Source organism: Coregonus lavaretus, assembly GCF_964263955.1.
Source record: "Coregonus lavaretus genome assembly, chromosome: 34".
In the NCBI taxonomy this organism is placed as follows: domain Eukaryota; kingdom Metazoa; phylum Chordata; class Actinopteri; order Salmoniformes; family Salmonidae; genus Coregonus; species Coregonus lavaretus.
The window spans coordinates 19896060-19912696 of record NC_140021.1 but is presented as its reverse complement, the minus strand read 5'-3'; the positions used below and the strand labels follow the sequence as shown (position 1 = coordinate 19912696).

The following is a 16637-nucleotide window of genomic DNA, read 5'->3' as shown; positions in this document are numbered from 1 at the left end:
CAGTCATGATTGGGTCTAATTAGAATTTGCGGTAGCAAATAGATAGGCTTCCTGCATGATTGGATTGAAAGTGGCTGCTGGCAAAATTCGCAGAGGTGCAGAAAACTACACGTCGCTTTACATTCACCCTGCGCGAGGGGAGGCGGCATCACACCAGTGTGAGCTCTCGCGCAGTCCTGAAAATACAACGGTCGCTCTCGAGACAGAGAAAGGTTTGCAGGAGTTCCAGGAGTAATTGTGCTCACAGAGCTCAAGCAGCGAGACGCACGCACTCCCTGGTAAGAAGAGTTCGGCAAGGGAATAAAGAGAAGTCTGTAAATATCCACAACGTCTCCAAGGACTGTTTTATATGACGAACTGCTAAGAAGAAGCAACTAACGTAAAAGCTCCAGCAGAACAAGTTATTTCGCGCGTTTCTCCACTGTCACTACATGGCATCAGTTCTTGAAAACAACACCCGCACCTCGGGAACTCCGAGCAGTCAAGTAAAATGCAAGTTCAAAAGGAGAAGGAGAAGAAGGTCAAAGAGAAAAGGTAAAAAACTTTTATATAAATTTTTATGTTTTATTTTTACAGTGTGTCAAACGCAGAGGTCGCGCGCACCTTGGAGTCTGTAGCGGAGAGCAATGACAACCTTATACTGCGTAGCGCACGAGGTTTAGGTTCTAGAACAATATTAGCCAAAAAAATGTGTAATAATTGAAGTATTTCCATTTTGGTGCACACAAAGCAGAACCTTTCACAAGTCCCATCATGAAGCATAGTCACCAATCAAAGTTGAAGTTTTAGCTATATTCAAACAATGTTGTTAGCTTTTAATCATTAAAACGCTGTTGATTATGTGTTAATGGTAGCATAAAGGTATTGGAAATCGTTTCAGAAGGAAAACGTTTGGAGAGCTTTATCTTAACAAAGAGCGCATGACTTCAGCGCATCCATTCACCGGTTTTCAAGTTGCCACATTACCCTAATGACCTCCCAAAAGGAAAATAACCTCAGGATAATATAGCCCATATTATGACAGACACTTCAGTAGCAATATTTTATCCACTTTTTGTCAAGTGTAACATGTGCCTAACACGTTTAAATTCATCGCAAGTTGTAGTCCTATTGCCATTTGACTAATAAATAGTGAATTCTACACTCATGAGTAGGCTATGGCATGGATATGCACAATAATTACTAAATAAACATACATTTGAGGTCTGACTCCAATTATGCTGTATAGCCCAGACCATAGATTGTAATAGGCTTTTGACAGTGAAATATCCTACATTCACTTGAGTGACCTTTTTAAACAGATTTTAGAAACATGTTTGCTTATTTTTCTTATCTTTATATATTTAATTCAAACAGAAATTATGCATCCTAGCCTTATGCTATATTATGCAGCCTATCACCCAGCACCTTGGAATGTAGTAGCATGTGTGTTAGCAGAGACATCTTGCCCATAGGGGGCACAGGGGCACATGCCCCCAGATTTGTCATGTTAAGAAAATATTTTTAAAAAACATAATACTTTTTACAATTATACTTTTTTCTTCTCTGTAATACTACTAGCCACTTAGCAATTTTATGAAGTTGGCTTTAGCTAACCCAGATAGGTTCCCAATCGCATAACCTCATAACTAGCTACCAAGTAGCTGAGGAACGCTTAACTCTGTTTTCTTATATTGAGGTGGAGTTGAGTATTGATAACTGGTCGCGCGATTTGCTAGCAACAACATTGAGTCACCATCAATCGATAATCATAAAAATGTAAATTCCACAGTTGTACAGGTAAGCGTTTTCATAATTTTTACAAGTATTGACTGATTGTGACTCAATGTTGTTGCTAGCAAATCATGCGACCAGTTATCAATACTCAACTCCGCCTCGATATAAGAGAACGGAGTTGAGCGTTCCTCAGCTAGCTACCAAGAAGCCACTTCAGGCTATCAAGTTAGAGTAGCTAGCTTGTCTAACCATCTTAGCTGGCATGCCTGCCTGCAAGGTTGGTAGACTTTAGAAAAGCAAGCAAAAACTAAATGTATGGAATAAGTCTCACATTCCTTTCAACCTTTTACACATATTTTAGCAGAGATGGAGAGAAGCATATTTACTGTCTTTAAAAAAAGATTAACCATTCAGGAGGATACAGACAGCTCAAGAGGTATGCTTAGATATGCAGAAAAATATAAAACATGTATTTTACATATAATTAAGCATAATGATTATGTCTCTAGATTGCAGGAAAAAGTTGTTTCAGGTGTTTGAAAAATGCTAAATTCTCCAATTTACGGACGGGGGGGCCTAGCCCCCCCTTCGGACCACCCTCCAGCTATTACATTGTGCCCCCTCAGATTTTTTGGTTCATGGAACCCCTGTGTATTAGTTTATGTTTATTTCTGAAGTGTTGTTCATAACATTTCTAACTGTGAACTACAGTTAGGCTATAACACATTTAGCCTATTATTGTCAAAATATGTGCATTAATATCCATATTTAAAAATGGTGTCTTTAAATAGTCAACTAATCCCCTAGTGTCATGAAGCATACACACGTCAGCCCCCAGCCGCCAGACATGTGAAATATTAAAATCATCAGTCTTAAAGTGGCTTTTAGTCTTAATGAGTATTCACAGTGAACTATTCACTTCTCATCATAACTGTGTTATGGTGATAAAGAGGTAAATGACATGGATGCCTTTGAAAACAAGCCAGTGTGTCAGGAACTTGTTGGAAATGCTGACAAAAGGTTACAGATGAGTCATTGCTCAGTGAGAGGGGTCAGGGAAACATCCAAGACACAGCAGATAAATAACATTATAATGCACAACACTCTGACCGGATGGCTTGTTTACCAAGACATGAAAAACATCAGGGAAATATAAAGATTAAGTAAATAAGATTGAATGGAGTGCATGTGAATATAGACAATAAGTTAGTCATTGCTTTAGTCAGTGGCAAAATCAATAATGAGCTTTCTATAGACATAGGAGCTGGTGTTAGGAGACCACACAGTCTCTTTCCCCCTGACAGGTTAGCATGGTAGGACCCTCACCCTTATCACACCCACTGACAGCTACAGGGGACTGTCTGGATTTGCAGATAACAAAAAATCATTGATCCGAAAAAAAAATTATTGCATGCTGCCAGTTCATTTCTGTTTTTCTGTGTTTGTGCTTCTTAGAATGTATTTGGAGGCTGAATTCAGAATAGGTTTGCTAGTGTGTGGTTTGATTGCTGAGTAGTAATTTTCATCTAAGGTGATTAAGTAATTATCTGGTGAATTGTGAGTTTGTCTGAAATAGGGAAATTTTTCCTAATGTGCCTCTGTGTTGTCACTATGCAGTGTAGGTTATTGGTGCACAGCTGAAGTTTGTGTTGAAAATGTAAAATGTATTTATATACACCCTGTCAGAAATATGTATTTTTGAATATTGTAACACACCTTAGTCATGGCAATAAAATGTAGTTTAGGTATTGTTCTTACAGTATATTCAGAGTGAGGTGTCTGCGTATTGCATCCCAAGCTATAGAGTGTGGATGAATGCTCAAAGCATGTTCAAGTTTGTAGCACCAATTGAAATCATAATGAGATTTCATGAACAGTTTGCACTTTGTCATCAAGTACAAACAGACCACGCTGGAACACCATTTCCATAAACCTCAGATATTAACAGCCCAAGTAATTGAGACAAGAAAGACAATACATAAAATATAGTGCTGAGGCAAATGTATTTACATAATGGAAATGACAGAATTGGTTACACAACATTAAGCATTGCATATGAATATCACACAATGGCGTGCACATTAGTTCACAGTCCTTCACTATGAGTTTCTAAATGGCTAATTTATCAGCCTGTACTGATTCAGTCTGATAAAAAGGGAGGGGGGTGATGGCCTAAACTATAGAAATAAAAGTAGGTGTCCAATACTGTAGTGGTGTAGCCTGTATATTGTGTTGACTGCCATCTTTTTTGTCCAAGAGACAATGCCCTTTCAGTCAGGACTATCTAACCACCATTAATTACACAAAGTAATACACGTCAGCAGATGGTTCTAGCTGTATTTCTTTTTAAATCACTGATAATTGTTCTGAGACTTTAATACTTTTTGTGTTATTCTAATGCACATTCATCATCTTGAGAGCTCAGACAATTCTTTTTATAGTCCTCTTGGCAAAAAGGCAAAAACAGGCAGCAGCGTTTTGGGATTATCTGGACATGGCATTTGAGAGTTAATCCCTCACAAATGCTCCAGATTATTTCGAGATGGACTATGGTTTAAAACCTATGTGTGTATTCAAAAGGATATAAGCAGATTTTTCCCTGATTTCATTTCATTTTTTTATTTTTATTATATAATCTGTGTGATTGTTCTTTGAGGGCAGAACAGTAATTGTTGTAAAATGCATCGGTAAAACCCCATTCCCACAATAGTTTAGGCAGTAGTCACAGAAAATAGGTTAGTAGTAAAAAAAAATATATATATATATACAGTGGGGAGAACAAGTATTTGAAACACTGCAGATTTTGCAGGTTTTCCTACTTACAAAGCATGTAGAGGTCTGTAATTTTTATCATAGGTACACTTCAACTGTGAGAGACGGAATCTAAAACAAAAATCCAGAAAATCACATTGTATGATTTTTAAGTAGTTCATTTAAATTTAATTGCATGACATAAGTATTTGATCACCTACCAACCAGTAAGAATTCCGGCTCTCACAGACCTGTTAGTTTTTCTTTAAAAAGCCCTCCTGTTCTCCACTCATTACCTGTATTAACTGCACCTGTTTGAACTCGTTACCTGTATAAAAGACACCTGTCCACACACTCAATCAAACAGACTCCAACCTCTCCACAATGGCCAAGACCAGAGAGCTGTGTAAGGACATCAGGGATAAAATTGTAGACCTGCATAAGGCTGGGATGGGCTACAGGACAATAGGCAAGCAGCTTGGTGAGAAGGCAACAACTGTTGGCGCAATTATTAGAAAATGGAAGAAGTTCAAGATGACGGTCAATCAGCCTCGGTCTGGGGCTCCATGCAAGATCTCACCTCGTGGGGCATCAATGATCATGAGGAAGGTGAGAGATCAGCCCAGAACTACACGGCAGGACCTGGTCAATGACCTGAAGAGAGCTGGGACCACAGTCTCAAAGAAAACCATTAGTAACACACTACGCCATCATGGATTAAAATCCTGCAGCGCATGCAAGGTCCCCCTGCTCAAGCCAGCGCATGTCCAGGCCCGTCTGAAGTTTGCCAATGACCATCTGGATGATCTAGAGGAGTAAAGGGAGAAGGTCATGTGGTCTGATGAGACAAAAATATAGCTTTTTGGTCTAAACTCCACTCACCGTGTTTGGAGGAAGAAGAAGGATGAGTACAACCCCAAGAACACCATCCCAACCGTGAAGCATGGAGTTGGAAACATCATTCTTTGGGGATGCTTTTCTGCAAAGGGGACAGGACGACTGAGCCGTATTGAGGGGAGGATGGATGGGGCCATGTATCGCGAGATCTTGGCCAACAACCTCCTTCCCTCAGTAAGAGCATTGAAGATGGGTCGTGGCTGGGTCTTCCAGCATGACAACGACCCGAAACACACAGCCAGGGCAACTAAGGAGTGGCTCCATAAGAAGCATCTCAAGGTCCTGGAGTGGCCTAGCCAGTCTCCAGACCTGAACCCAATAGAAAATCTTTGGAGGGAGCTGAAAGTCCGTGTTGCCCAGCGACAACCCCGAAACCTGAAGGATCTGGAGAAGGTCTGTATGGTGGAGTGGGCCAAAATCCCTGCTGCAGTGTGTGCTAACCTGGTCAAGACCTACAGGAAACGTATGATCTCTGTAATTGCAAACAAAGGTTTCTGTACCAAATATTAAGTTCTGCTTTTCTGATGTATCAAATACTTATGTCATGTAATAAAATGCAAATTAATTACTTAAAAATCATACAATGTGATTTTCTGGATTTTTGTTTTAGATTCCGTCTCTCACAGTTGAACTGTACCTATGATAAAAATTACAGATCACTACATGCTTTGTAAGTAGGAAAACCTGCAAAATCGGCAGTGTATGAAATACTTGTACTCCCCACTGTATATATATTGGTGGGTGCTTATATTTGTCCTATTTAAGTTGTATTATATGCATGTGTGAATTGGAAATGTGTTTTTTGCATATCACAACTCCCCTCGGAGAGTGGGTCAGTAGTATAATGTAGAAACATAATTTACTCACCATATCACCTATTATATTGACCTACAGTACTGAAACATTCCTGGAAATGTAATGCACATTTGGAATTAATTAACATAAATTATTTTCTATGTAATATGAATTTTATCTTTTGCATTTCACCATCTGAGTGCTATGAACATCATGCGCTCGCAAGTGTACACCAAATGTGTTTTTGATTTGTATGTCATTTAGTAATGTATATGACTATTGTACTATACACACTGTCCACAGACATTGTCTGTCTATCTATACTCTTTTTAACTGTGCATTGTGTGAATTACACTTAGTTCTGCTTCATTTATCAGCCTCTGAGGATAGTCTATTGAGATCCATAGAGCAGTATACTCCATCATCACTGTAAGCAGCAGTTTCTTAGACATGCTGTGTATTTTTCACTGCTTTAATTAATCACACCACAGTGATTTAGTCTGTAGTCCCTCGGGACTGGTGCAGTTTCTACCACAAATGACTAATACAATTTGCCATCTTTGTGAAAATGTGACATGCTCTCAGTGACAAATAGCCCAAACTACGACAGTGTATAAATTAAATTCAACACCTGGGTGAAATATATTTAATTCTACATGTTGCATCAGAGTTTGTGTAATGTTTTGCTCTTTTGTAAAATCATAATATTCAATCCACTTAGCACAAGCATGGTATAATAAAACAATTATTATATATACTCTATACACAAACAACATATTCTTGGCCTTCCCCTAAATGTTTTTTTCTGACCATAGAAAATAATAGATTTATACAGGAGCATTTTCTTTTTAGTATCCAACTATACTAACAACGCATAAGTGTGCTGACTGGAAGTCAGAAACCGCTGACACCAAGTGTCACATAATTTATGTAGCAATTACTGTTTACGCCCTCCCCTACCAGGGGACTAGCGTGGCCAAGCAGGCAGAGCAGGGTGACACAGCGCAGGGCTGCGGACAGACGGACGGACAGGGCTGCAGACTGGGGTCATTGCATTTCCAGTCAGGCAGGGAGCTCAGCGACAGAGATGCGGGGCCATCACAAAGCTATTAGCAAGGCGGACATGTCGCCTAGCGCCTCACAGGGCAGCGACATCACACCACAGCAACACAGTGGCTGCTATGACCAGTTTACAGGAGAGAGGCGCAGAGCCGGGTAGCGAGAGGGCAGAGACCGCTATGAAGTGGTGGTTACTGGTTAGGTCCCTTTATATAAATGTTGGGGTGATACAACCAATATCCATATAGGTGTAGATAAGGAGTGAGCTGAGACTGGAGCCTACGTTCATCTTAGGGGTCACTGAGCTTTTTGTGTGCCACACTGACCTGACAGAGAGTCGACTCTTTCTACAATGCGATACAGGGACTAGACATGGCATTTTGAATAATTTAGCTATTTTCATCCCACATACTAATTTGCTTATTCATCTTGCACAATTTCTAATGTAGGTTGTCTCACTGCACAGGGAGAATTCTCTGTAAGGAATAGTTACCATGACCTGCATTAGCACAGCTATTAATGTAAGGGACAAACCAATGTCACAACCACTGTGTTTGGGGAGGGGGGTTGTATTTGTAGCAAGATGTATTGCTCTAAGAGATGTAAACAATGTTTTGGCCTTAAACAGTTCCGTCATATTTGTTTGTGCTGATAAACGCATTAAAATATGTGACAAAACACCTCTGGCATTTAGCGGGTTAATGAAGATCATCACCACCGGCAATCGTGGCACCGTGTCCGTAGACTCACACACACGTGCGTGTGCGAGGATACACACACACACCCTTACATACACACACCCTTACATGCGCACACACACAAGCATGCACAAACACACACACCGCTCTTGATTAAGTGTAAAATATTCCTTGGTTTAGGACACAGCGTCCTCCACTTCTGAACGTTTAGCTGGGTGGGAGAAAAAAGGTTATTAACATTAAATGGTGACTGTCCTCTCTGGAGAACACGCATATAAAATGCCAAGGAAAGGAATAGCAAAACTTTAACAAATTATCATAATGACTAATTATCTAATAATATAGACTTCTGAGACTTGGCACTTGAATTTCTGCTTAACGTTCAGTGAGGAAAAAACAAATTTCATGCTGAATGTCTCTAACACAGATGAGCTGCTGAGGTAATCGCCTCACTGAGGTTATAAAGGAAATAAATCAAAAATGTATTAAAATCAATGGGACAGGAAGAAGGAAGTCTCAACTGCCTTGTTAAGGAGTTCAGCTGCTTGAATTTCAGTTAATCACTACATCCTTTACTTACTCTGTATTTTGGGATTTTTAAATGTTATTTTAATGGATAATGATCAATTATTAGTTGCCATGATAACAATACGGAAATGCAATTAGACCAATCATAGGATACACAGTACAGTACGCTCTTAGAAATAAATTATGTATATAATTTGTAATGCTTTTTAGTCAAAACATTAATGAATGATAGTGTCTAGTTACAAGTATAATATATAATTATTACACTATCCATACATTATCTATGAGTGATTTTGTATGATGTAGGATCTATGTGATGATCTGTGTACTGTAGTTTAGTTCTGAACAACACAAGCTGTCAGTCTGCATAAAAGAATAAGCCCTAGTAATCAAGCATCTACCATGTCATCCCTTCCTGTTGATAGATCTAGCTCTGCAGTGCAATACAGGGCACAAGACAATACACAAACAGACAGACAGACAGACTGTTCATAGTGGTTATATTATTACACCATGATTAAAAATCATGAAGAAGATATCTGTCCCAGAAGATTTAGTTCAAAATAACATGCAGAATTGTGTTATTGGAGCAATGGTGTCTTCACCTTATATTACATAGTTATGATAGATTTTTTGTATATATAAACTCAGCAAAAAAAGAAACGTCCTCTCACTGTCAACTGCGTTTATTTTCAGAACATAACATATTTGAATGAACATAACAAGATTCAACATCTGAGACATAAACTGAACAAGTTCCACAGACATGTGACTAACCGAAATGGAATAATGTGTCCCTGAACAAAGGGGAGGGGGTCAAAATCAAAAGTAACAGTCATTCTCTGGTGTGGCCACCAGCTGCATTCAGTACTGCAGTGCATCTCCTCCTCATGGACTGCACCAGATTTGCCAGTTCTTGCTGTGAGATGTTACCCCACTCTTCCACCAAGGCACCTGCAAGTTCCCAGACATTTCTGGGGGGAATGGCCCTAGCCCTCACCCCACGATCCAACAGGTCCCAGACGTGCTCAATGGGATTGAGATCCGGGCTCTTCGCTGGCCATGGCAGAACACTGACATTCCTGTCTTGCAGGAAATCACGCACAGAACGAGCAGAATGGCTGGTGGCACTGTCATGCTGGCGGGTCATGTCAGGATGAGCCTGCAGGAAGTGTACCACATGAGGGAGGAGGATGTCTTCCCTGTAACGCACAGCGTTGAGATTGCCTGCAATGACAACAAGATCAGTCCGTTGATGCTGTGACACACCGCCCCAGACCATGACGGACCCTCCAGCTCCAGAGTACAGGCCTCGGTGTAACGCTCATTCCTTCGACGATAAACGCGAATCCGACCATCACCCCTGGTGAGACAAAATCGTGACTCGTCAGTGAAGAGCACTTTTTGCCAGTCCTGTCTGGTCCAGCGATGGTGGGTTTGTGCCCATAGGCAACGTTGTTGCCGGTGATGTCTGGTGAGGACCTGCCTTACAACAGGCCTACAAGCCCTCAGTCCAGCCTCTCTCAGCCTATTGCGGACAGTCAGCACTGATGGAGGGATTGTGCATTCCTGGGCAGCTGTTGTTGCCATCCTGTACCTGTCCCGCAGGTGTGATGTTCGGATGTACCGATCCTGTGCAGGTGTTGTTACACGTGGTCTGCCACTGCGAGGACGATCAGCTGTCCATCCTGTCTCCCTGTAGCACTGTCTTAGGCGTCTCACAGTATGGACATTGCAATTTATTGCCCTGGCCACATCTGCAGTCCTCATGCCTCCTTGCAGCATGCCTAAGGCACATTCACGCAGATGAGCAGGGACCCTGGGCATCTTTCTTTTGGTGTTTTTCAGAGTCAGTAGAAAGGCCTCTTTAGTGTCATAAGTTTTCATAACTGTGACCTTAATTGCCTACCGTCTGTAAGCTGTTTGTGTCATGAAGACCGTTCCACAGGTGCATGTTCATTAATTGTTTATGGTTCATTGAACAAGCATGGGAAACGGTGTGTAAACCCTTTACAATGAAGATCTGTGAAGTTATTTGGATTTTTACGAATTATCTTTGAAAGACAGGGTCCTGAAAACGGGATGTTTCTTTTTTTGCTGAGTTTATATATGTACAGTGGGGAGAACAAGTATTTGATACACTGCCGATTTTGCAGGTTTTCCTACTTACAAAGCAAGAAAATCACATTATATGATTTTTAAGTAATTTAAGCATTTTATTGCATGACATAAGTATTTGATCACCTACCAACCAGTAAGAATTCCGTCTCTCACATACCTGTTCGTTTTTCTTTAAGAAGCCCTCCTGTTCTCCACTCATTACCTGTATTAACTACACCTGTTTGAACTCGTTACCTGTATAAAAGACACATGTCCACACACTCAATCAAACAGACTCCAACCTCTCCACAATGGCCAAGACCAGAGAGCTGTGTAAGGACATTAGGGATAAAATTGTAGACCTGCACAAGGCTGGGATGGGCTACAGGACAATAGGCAAGCAGCTTGGTGAGAAGGCAACAACTGTTGGCGCAATTATTAGAAAATTGAAGAAGTTCAAGATGATGGTCAATCAGCCTCGGTCTGGGGCTCCATGCAAGATCTCACCTCGTGGGGCATCAATGATCATGAGGAAGGTGAGGGATCAGCCCAGAACTACACGGCAGGACCTGGTCAATGACCTGAAGAGAGCTGGGACCACAGTCTCAAAGAAAACCATTAGTAACACACTACGCCGTCATGGATTAAAATCCTGCAGCGCACGCAAGGTCCCCCTTCTCAAGCCAGCGCATGTCCAGGCCCGTCTGAAGTTTGCCAATGACCATCTGGATGATCCAGAGGAGGAATGGGAGAAGGTCATATGGTCTGATGAGACAATAATAGAGCTTTTTGGTCTAAACTCCACTCGCCGTGTTTGGAGGAAGAAGAAGGATGAGTACAACCCCAAGAACGCCATCCCAACTGTGAAGCATGGAGGTGGAAACATAATTCTTTGGGGATGCTTTTCTGCAAAGGGGACAGGACGACTGCACCGTATTGAGGGGAGGATGGATGGGGCCATGTATCGTGAGATCTTGGCCAACAACCTCCTTCCCTCAGTAAGAGCATTGAAGATGGGTCGTGGCTGGGTCTTCCAGCATGACAACGACCCGAAACACACAGCCAGGGCAACTAAGGAGTGGCTCCGTAAGAAGCATCTCAAGGTCCTGGAGTGGCCTAGCCAGTCTCCAGACCTGAACCCAATAGAAAATCTTTGAAGGGAGCTGAAAGTCCGTATTGCCCAGCGACAGCCACGAAACCTGAAGGATCTGGAGAAGGTCTGTGTGGAGGAGTGGGCCAAAATCCCTGCTGCAGTGTGTGCTAACCTGGTCAAGACCTACAGGAAATGTATGATCTCTGTAATTGCAAACAAAGGTTTCTGTACCAAATATTAAGTTCTGCTTTTCTGATGTATCAAATACTTATGTCATGCAATACAATGCAAATTAATTACTTAAAAATCATACAATGTGATTTTCTGGATTTTTGTATTAGATTCAGTCTCTCACAGTTGAAGTGTACCTATGACAAAAATACAGACCTCTACATGCTTTGTAAGTAGGAAAACCTGCAAAATCGGCAGTGTATCAAATACTTGTTCTCCCCACTGTATATGTACACTACCAATCAAAAGTTTGGACACACCTACTCATTCAAGGGTTTTTCTTTATTTTTACTATTTTTTACATTGTAGAATAATAGTGAAGACATCAAAACTATGAAATAACAAATGGAATCATGTAGTAACCAAACAAGTTAAACAAATCAATTCTTCAAATAGCCACCCTTTGCCTTGATGACAGTTTTGCACACTCTTGGCATTCTCTCAACCAGCTTCACCTGGAATGCTTTTCCAACAGTCTTGAAGGAGTTCCCACATATGCTGAGCACTTGTTGGCTGCTTTTCCTTCACTCTGCCGTCCGACTCATCCCAAACCATCTCAATTGGGTTGAGGTCGGGGGATTGTGGAGGCCAGGTCATCTGATGCAGCACTCCATCACTCTGTTTCTTGGTTAAATAGCCCTTACACAGCCTGGAAGTGTGTGCGGTCATTGTCCTGTTGAAAAACAAATGATAGTCCCACTAAGCCCAAACCAGATGGGATAGCGTATCGCTGCAGAATGCTGTGGTAGCCATGCTGGTTAAGTGTGCCTTGAATTCAAAATAAATCACAGGCAGTGTCACCAGCAAAGCACCCCCCACACCATAACACCTCCTCCTCCATGCTTTACAGTGGAAACTACACATGCAGAGATCATCTGTTCACCTACTCTGCGTCTCACAAAGACACGGCGGTAGGAACCAAAAATCTCACATTTGGACTCATCAGACGAAAGGACAGATTTCCACCGGTCTAATGTCCATTGCTTGTGTTTCTTGGTCCGAGCAAGTCTCTTCTTCTAATTGGTGTCCTTTAGTAGTGGCTTCTTTGCAGCAATTCAAATCAAATAAAATGTTATTTGTCACATGCGCCAAATACAGTGAAATGCGTACTTACAAGCCCTTAACCAACAATGCAGTTTTAAGAAAGAATACCCCAAAAAATTCAAAAAAATACAATATAAAATAATATGAAATAAAAGTAACATAATTAAAGAGCAGAAGTAAAAATAACAATAGCGAGGCTATATACAGAGGGTACCGGTACCGTGTCAATGTGCGGGGGCACCGGTTAGTCGAGGTAATATGTACATATAGGTAGAGTTATTAAAGTGACTATGCATAGATAATCAACAGAGTAGCAGTAGCGTAATAGGCTGGGTAGCCATTTGATTAGATGTTCAGGAGTCTTATGGCTTGGGGGTAGAAGCTGTTTAGAAGCCTCTTGGACCTAGACTTGGCGCTCCGGTACCGCTTGCCGTGCAGTAGCAGAGAGAACAGTCTATGACTAGGGTGGCTGGAGTCTTTGACAATTTTTAGGGCCTTCCTCTGACACAGCCTGGTATAGAGGTCCTGGATGGCAGGAAGCTTGGCCCCAGTAACGTACTGGGCTGTACGCACTACCCTCTGTAGTGCCTTGCGGTCGGAGGCCGAGCAGTTGCCATACCTGGCAGTGATGCAACCAGTCAGGATGCTCTCGATGGTGCAGCTGTAGAACCTTTTGAGGATCTGAGGACACATGCCAAATCTTTTCAGTTTCCTTAGGGGGAATAGGTTTTGTCGTGCCCTCTTCACGACTGTCTTGGTGTGCTTGGACCATGTTAGTTTGTTGGTGATTTGGACACCAAGGAACTTGAAGCTCTCAACCTGCTCCACTACAGCCCCGTCGATTAGAATGGGGGCGTGCTCGGTTCTCTTCTTTTTCCTGGAGTCCACAATCATCTCCTTTGCCATGAAGGCCTGATTCACGCAGTCTCCTCTGAACAGTTGATGTAGAGATGTGTCTGTTACTTGAACTCTGTGAAGCATTTATTTGGGCTGCAATTTCTGAGGCTGGTAACTCTAATGAACTTATCCTATGCAGCAGAGGTAACTCTGGGTCTTCCTTTCCTGTGGCGGTCCTCATGAGAGCCAGTTTCATCATAGCACTTGATTGTTTTTCAAATCAAATCAAATTTTATTGGCCACATGCGCCGAATACAACAGGTGCAGACATTACAGTGAAATGCTTACTTACAGCCCTTAACCAACAGTGCATTTATTTTTAACAAAAAAGTAAAAATAAAACGACAACAAAATAAGTGTTGAGAAAAAAAGAGCAGAAGTAAAATAAAATAACAGTAGGGAGGCTATATTTACAGGGAGGTACCGGTGCAGAGTCAATGTGCGAGGGCACCGGCTAGTTGAGGTAGTTGAAGTAATATGTACATGTGGGTAGAGTTAAAGTGACTATGCATAAATAATGAACAGAGTAGCAGCAGCGTAAAAGGATGGGGTGGGGGGGCAGTGCAAATAGTCAGGGTAGCCATGATTAGCTGTTCAGGAGTCTTATGGCTTGGGGGTAGAAGCTGTTGAGAAGTCTTTTGGACCTAGACTTGGCACTCCGGTACCGCTTGCCGTGCGGTAGCAGAGAGAACAGTCTATGACTAGGGTGGCTGGAGTCTTTGACAATTTTGAGGGCCTTCCTCTGACACCGCCTGGTATAGAGGTCCTGGATGGCAGGAAGCTTGGCCCCAGTGATGTACTGGGCTGTACGCACTACCCTCTGTAGTGCCTTGCGGTCGGAGGCCAAGCAGTTGCCATACCAGGCGGTGATGCAACCAGTCAGGATGCTCTCGATGGTGCAGCTGTAGAATTTTTTGAGGATCTGAGGACCCATGCCAAATCTTTTCAGTCTCCTGAGGGGGAATAGGCTTTGTCGTGCCCTCTTCACGACTGTCTTGGTGTGTTTGGACCATGATAGTTCGTTGATGATGTGGACACCAAGGAACTTGTTCCACTACAGCCCCGTCGATGAGAATGGGGGCGTGCTCAGTCCTCTTTTTTTCCTGTAGTCCACAATCATCTCCTTTGTCTTGGTCACATTGAGGGAGAGGTTGTTATCCTGGCACCCCACGGCCAGGTCTCTGACCTCCTCCCTATAGGCTGTCTCATCGTTGTCGGTGATCAGGCCTACCACTGTTGTGTCGTCGGCAAACTTAATGATGGTGTTGGAGTCGTACCTGGCCATGCATTCATGGGTGAACAGGGAGTACAGGAGGAGACTGAGCACGCACCCCTGAGGGGCCCCCGTGTTGAGGATCAGTGTGGCAGATGTGTTGTTACCTACCCTTACCACCTGGGGGCGGCCCGTCAGGAAGTCCAGGATCCAGTTGCAGAGGGAGGTGTTTAGTCCCAGGATCCTTAGCTTAGTGATGAGCTTTGAGGGCAGTATGGTGTTGAATGCTGAGCTGTAGTCAATGAATAGCATTCTCACGTAGGTGTTCCTCTTGTCCAGGTGGGAAAGGGCAGTGTGGAGTGCAATAGAGATTGCATCATCTGTGGATCTGTTGGGGCGGTATGCAAATTGGAGTGGGTCTAGGGTTTCTGGGATAATGCTGTTGATGTGAGCCATGACCAGCCTTTCAAAGCACTTCATGGCTACAGACGTCAGTGCTACGGGTCGGTAGTCATTTAGGCAGGTTACCTTAGAGTCCTTGGGCACGGGGACTATGGTGGTCTGCTTGAAACATGTTGGTATTACAGACTCAGTCAGGGACATGTTGAAAATGTCAGTGAAGACACTTGCCAGTTGGTCAGCACATGCTCGGAGTACACGTCCTGGTAATCCGTCTGGCCCTGCTTAAAAGTCTTACTCACATCGGCTACGGAGAGCGTGATCACATAGTCATCCGGAACAGCTGGTGCTCTCATGCATGCTTCAGTGTTGCTTGCCTCGAAGCGAGCATAGAAGTGGTTTAGCTCGTCTGGAAGTCTTGTGTCACAGGGCAGCTCGCGGCTGTGCTTCCCTTTTGTAGTCTGTAACTTGAAGAAACTTTCAAAGTTCTTGACATTTTCCGTATTGACTGACCTGCATGTCTTAAAGTAATGATGGACTGTCACTTCTCTTTGCTTATTTGAGCTGTTTTTGCCATAATATGGACTTGGTCTTTTACCAAATAGGGATTTCTTCTGTATACCACCCCTACCTTGTCACAGCACAACTGATTGCCTCAAATGCATTAAGAAGGAAATAAATTCCACAAATGAACTTTTAACAAGGCACACCTGTTAATTGAAATGCATTCCAGGTGACTACCTCATGAAGCTGGTTGAGAGAATGCCAAGAGTGTGCAAAGCTGTCATCAAGGCAAAGGGTGGCTACTTTAAAGAATCTCAAATATAAAATATATTTTGATTTAACACTTTTTTGGGTTACTACATTATTCCATATGTGTTTCGATGTCTTCACTGTTATTCTACAATGTAGAAAATTGTAAAAATAAAGAAATACCCTTGAATGAGTAGGTGTGTCCAAACTTTTGACTGGTACTCTATGTTAAGGTTTTATGCAGCCCCTCTATATATATTCTGTGAATCTAACTATTATATGTGTGCTGTTTCATACTTGAAATTACTTATTTTAATGTAGGCCTATGTCTCATTTTCATATTGCATGTAAAAAAAAGGTAATATTATTCTCCTTTCAATTAAGGCAGTGTCATTATCTTACGATTAAGCTAGGACTCATAACCGACTTATAAAAAATGTAAAATAACCAACCGTCTGAAATC

General features: G+C 42.2%; 1 protein-coding gene across 1 annotated transcript in view; it reads left to right on the top strand.

Moving 5' to 3' along the window:
- Positions 1-431: 431 nt before the first annotated feature.
- The window catches only part of adarb2 (adenosine deaminase RNA specific B2 (inactive)), a gene marked incomplete at both ends in the record, with an annotated part of 213707 nt that continues 197501 nt past the window's right edge, over positions 432-16637 (top strand). Inside the window, one exon of the mRNA XM_084152155.1 lies at positions 432-534. Coding sequence (XP_084008281.1) covers positions 432-534 — 103 coding nt within the window. The remainder of the gene's footprint in view (positions 535-16637) is intronic.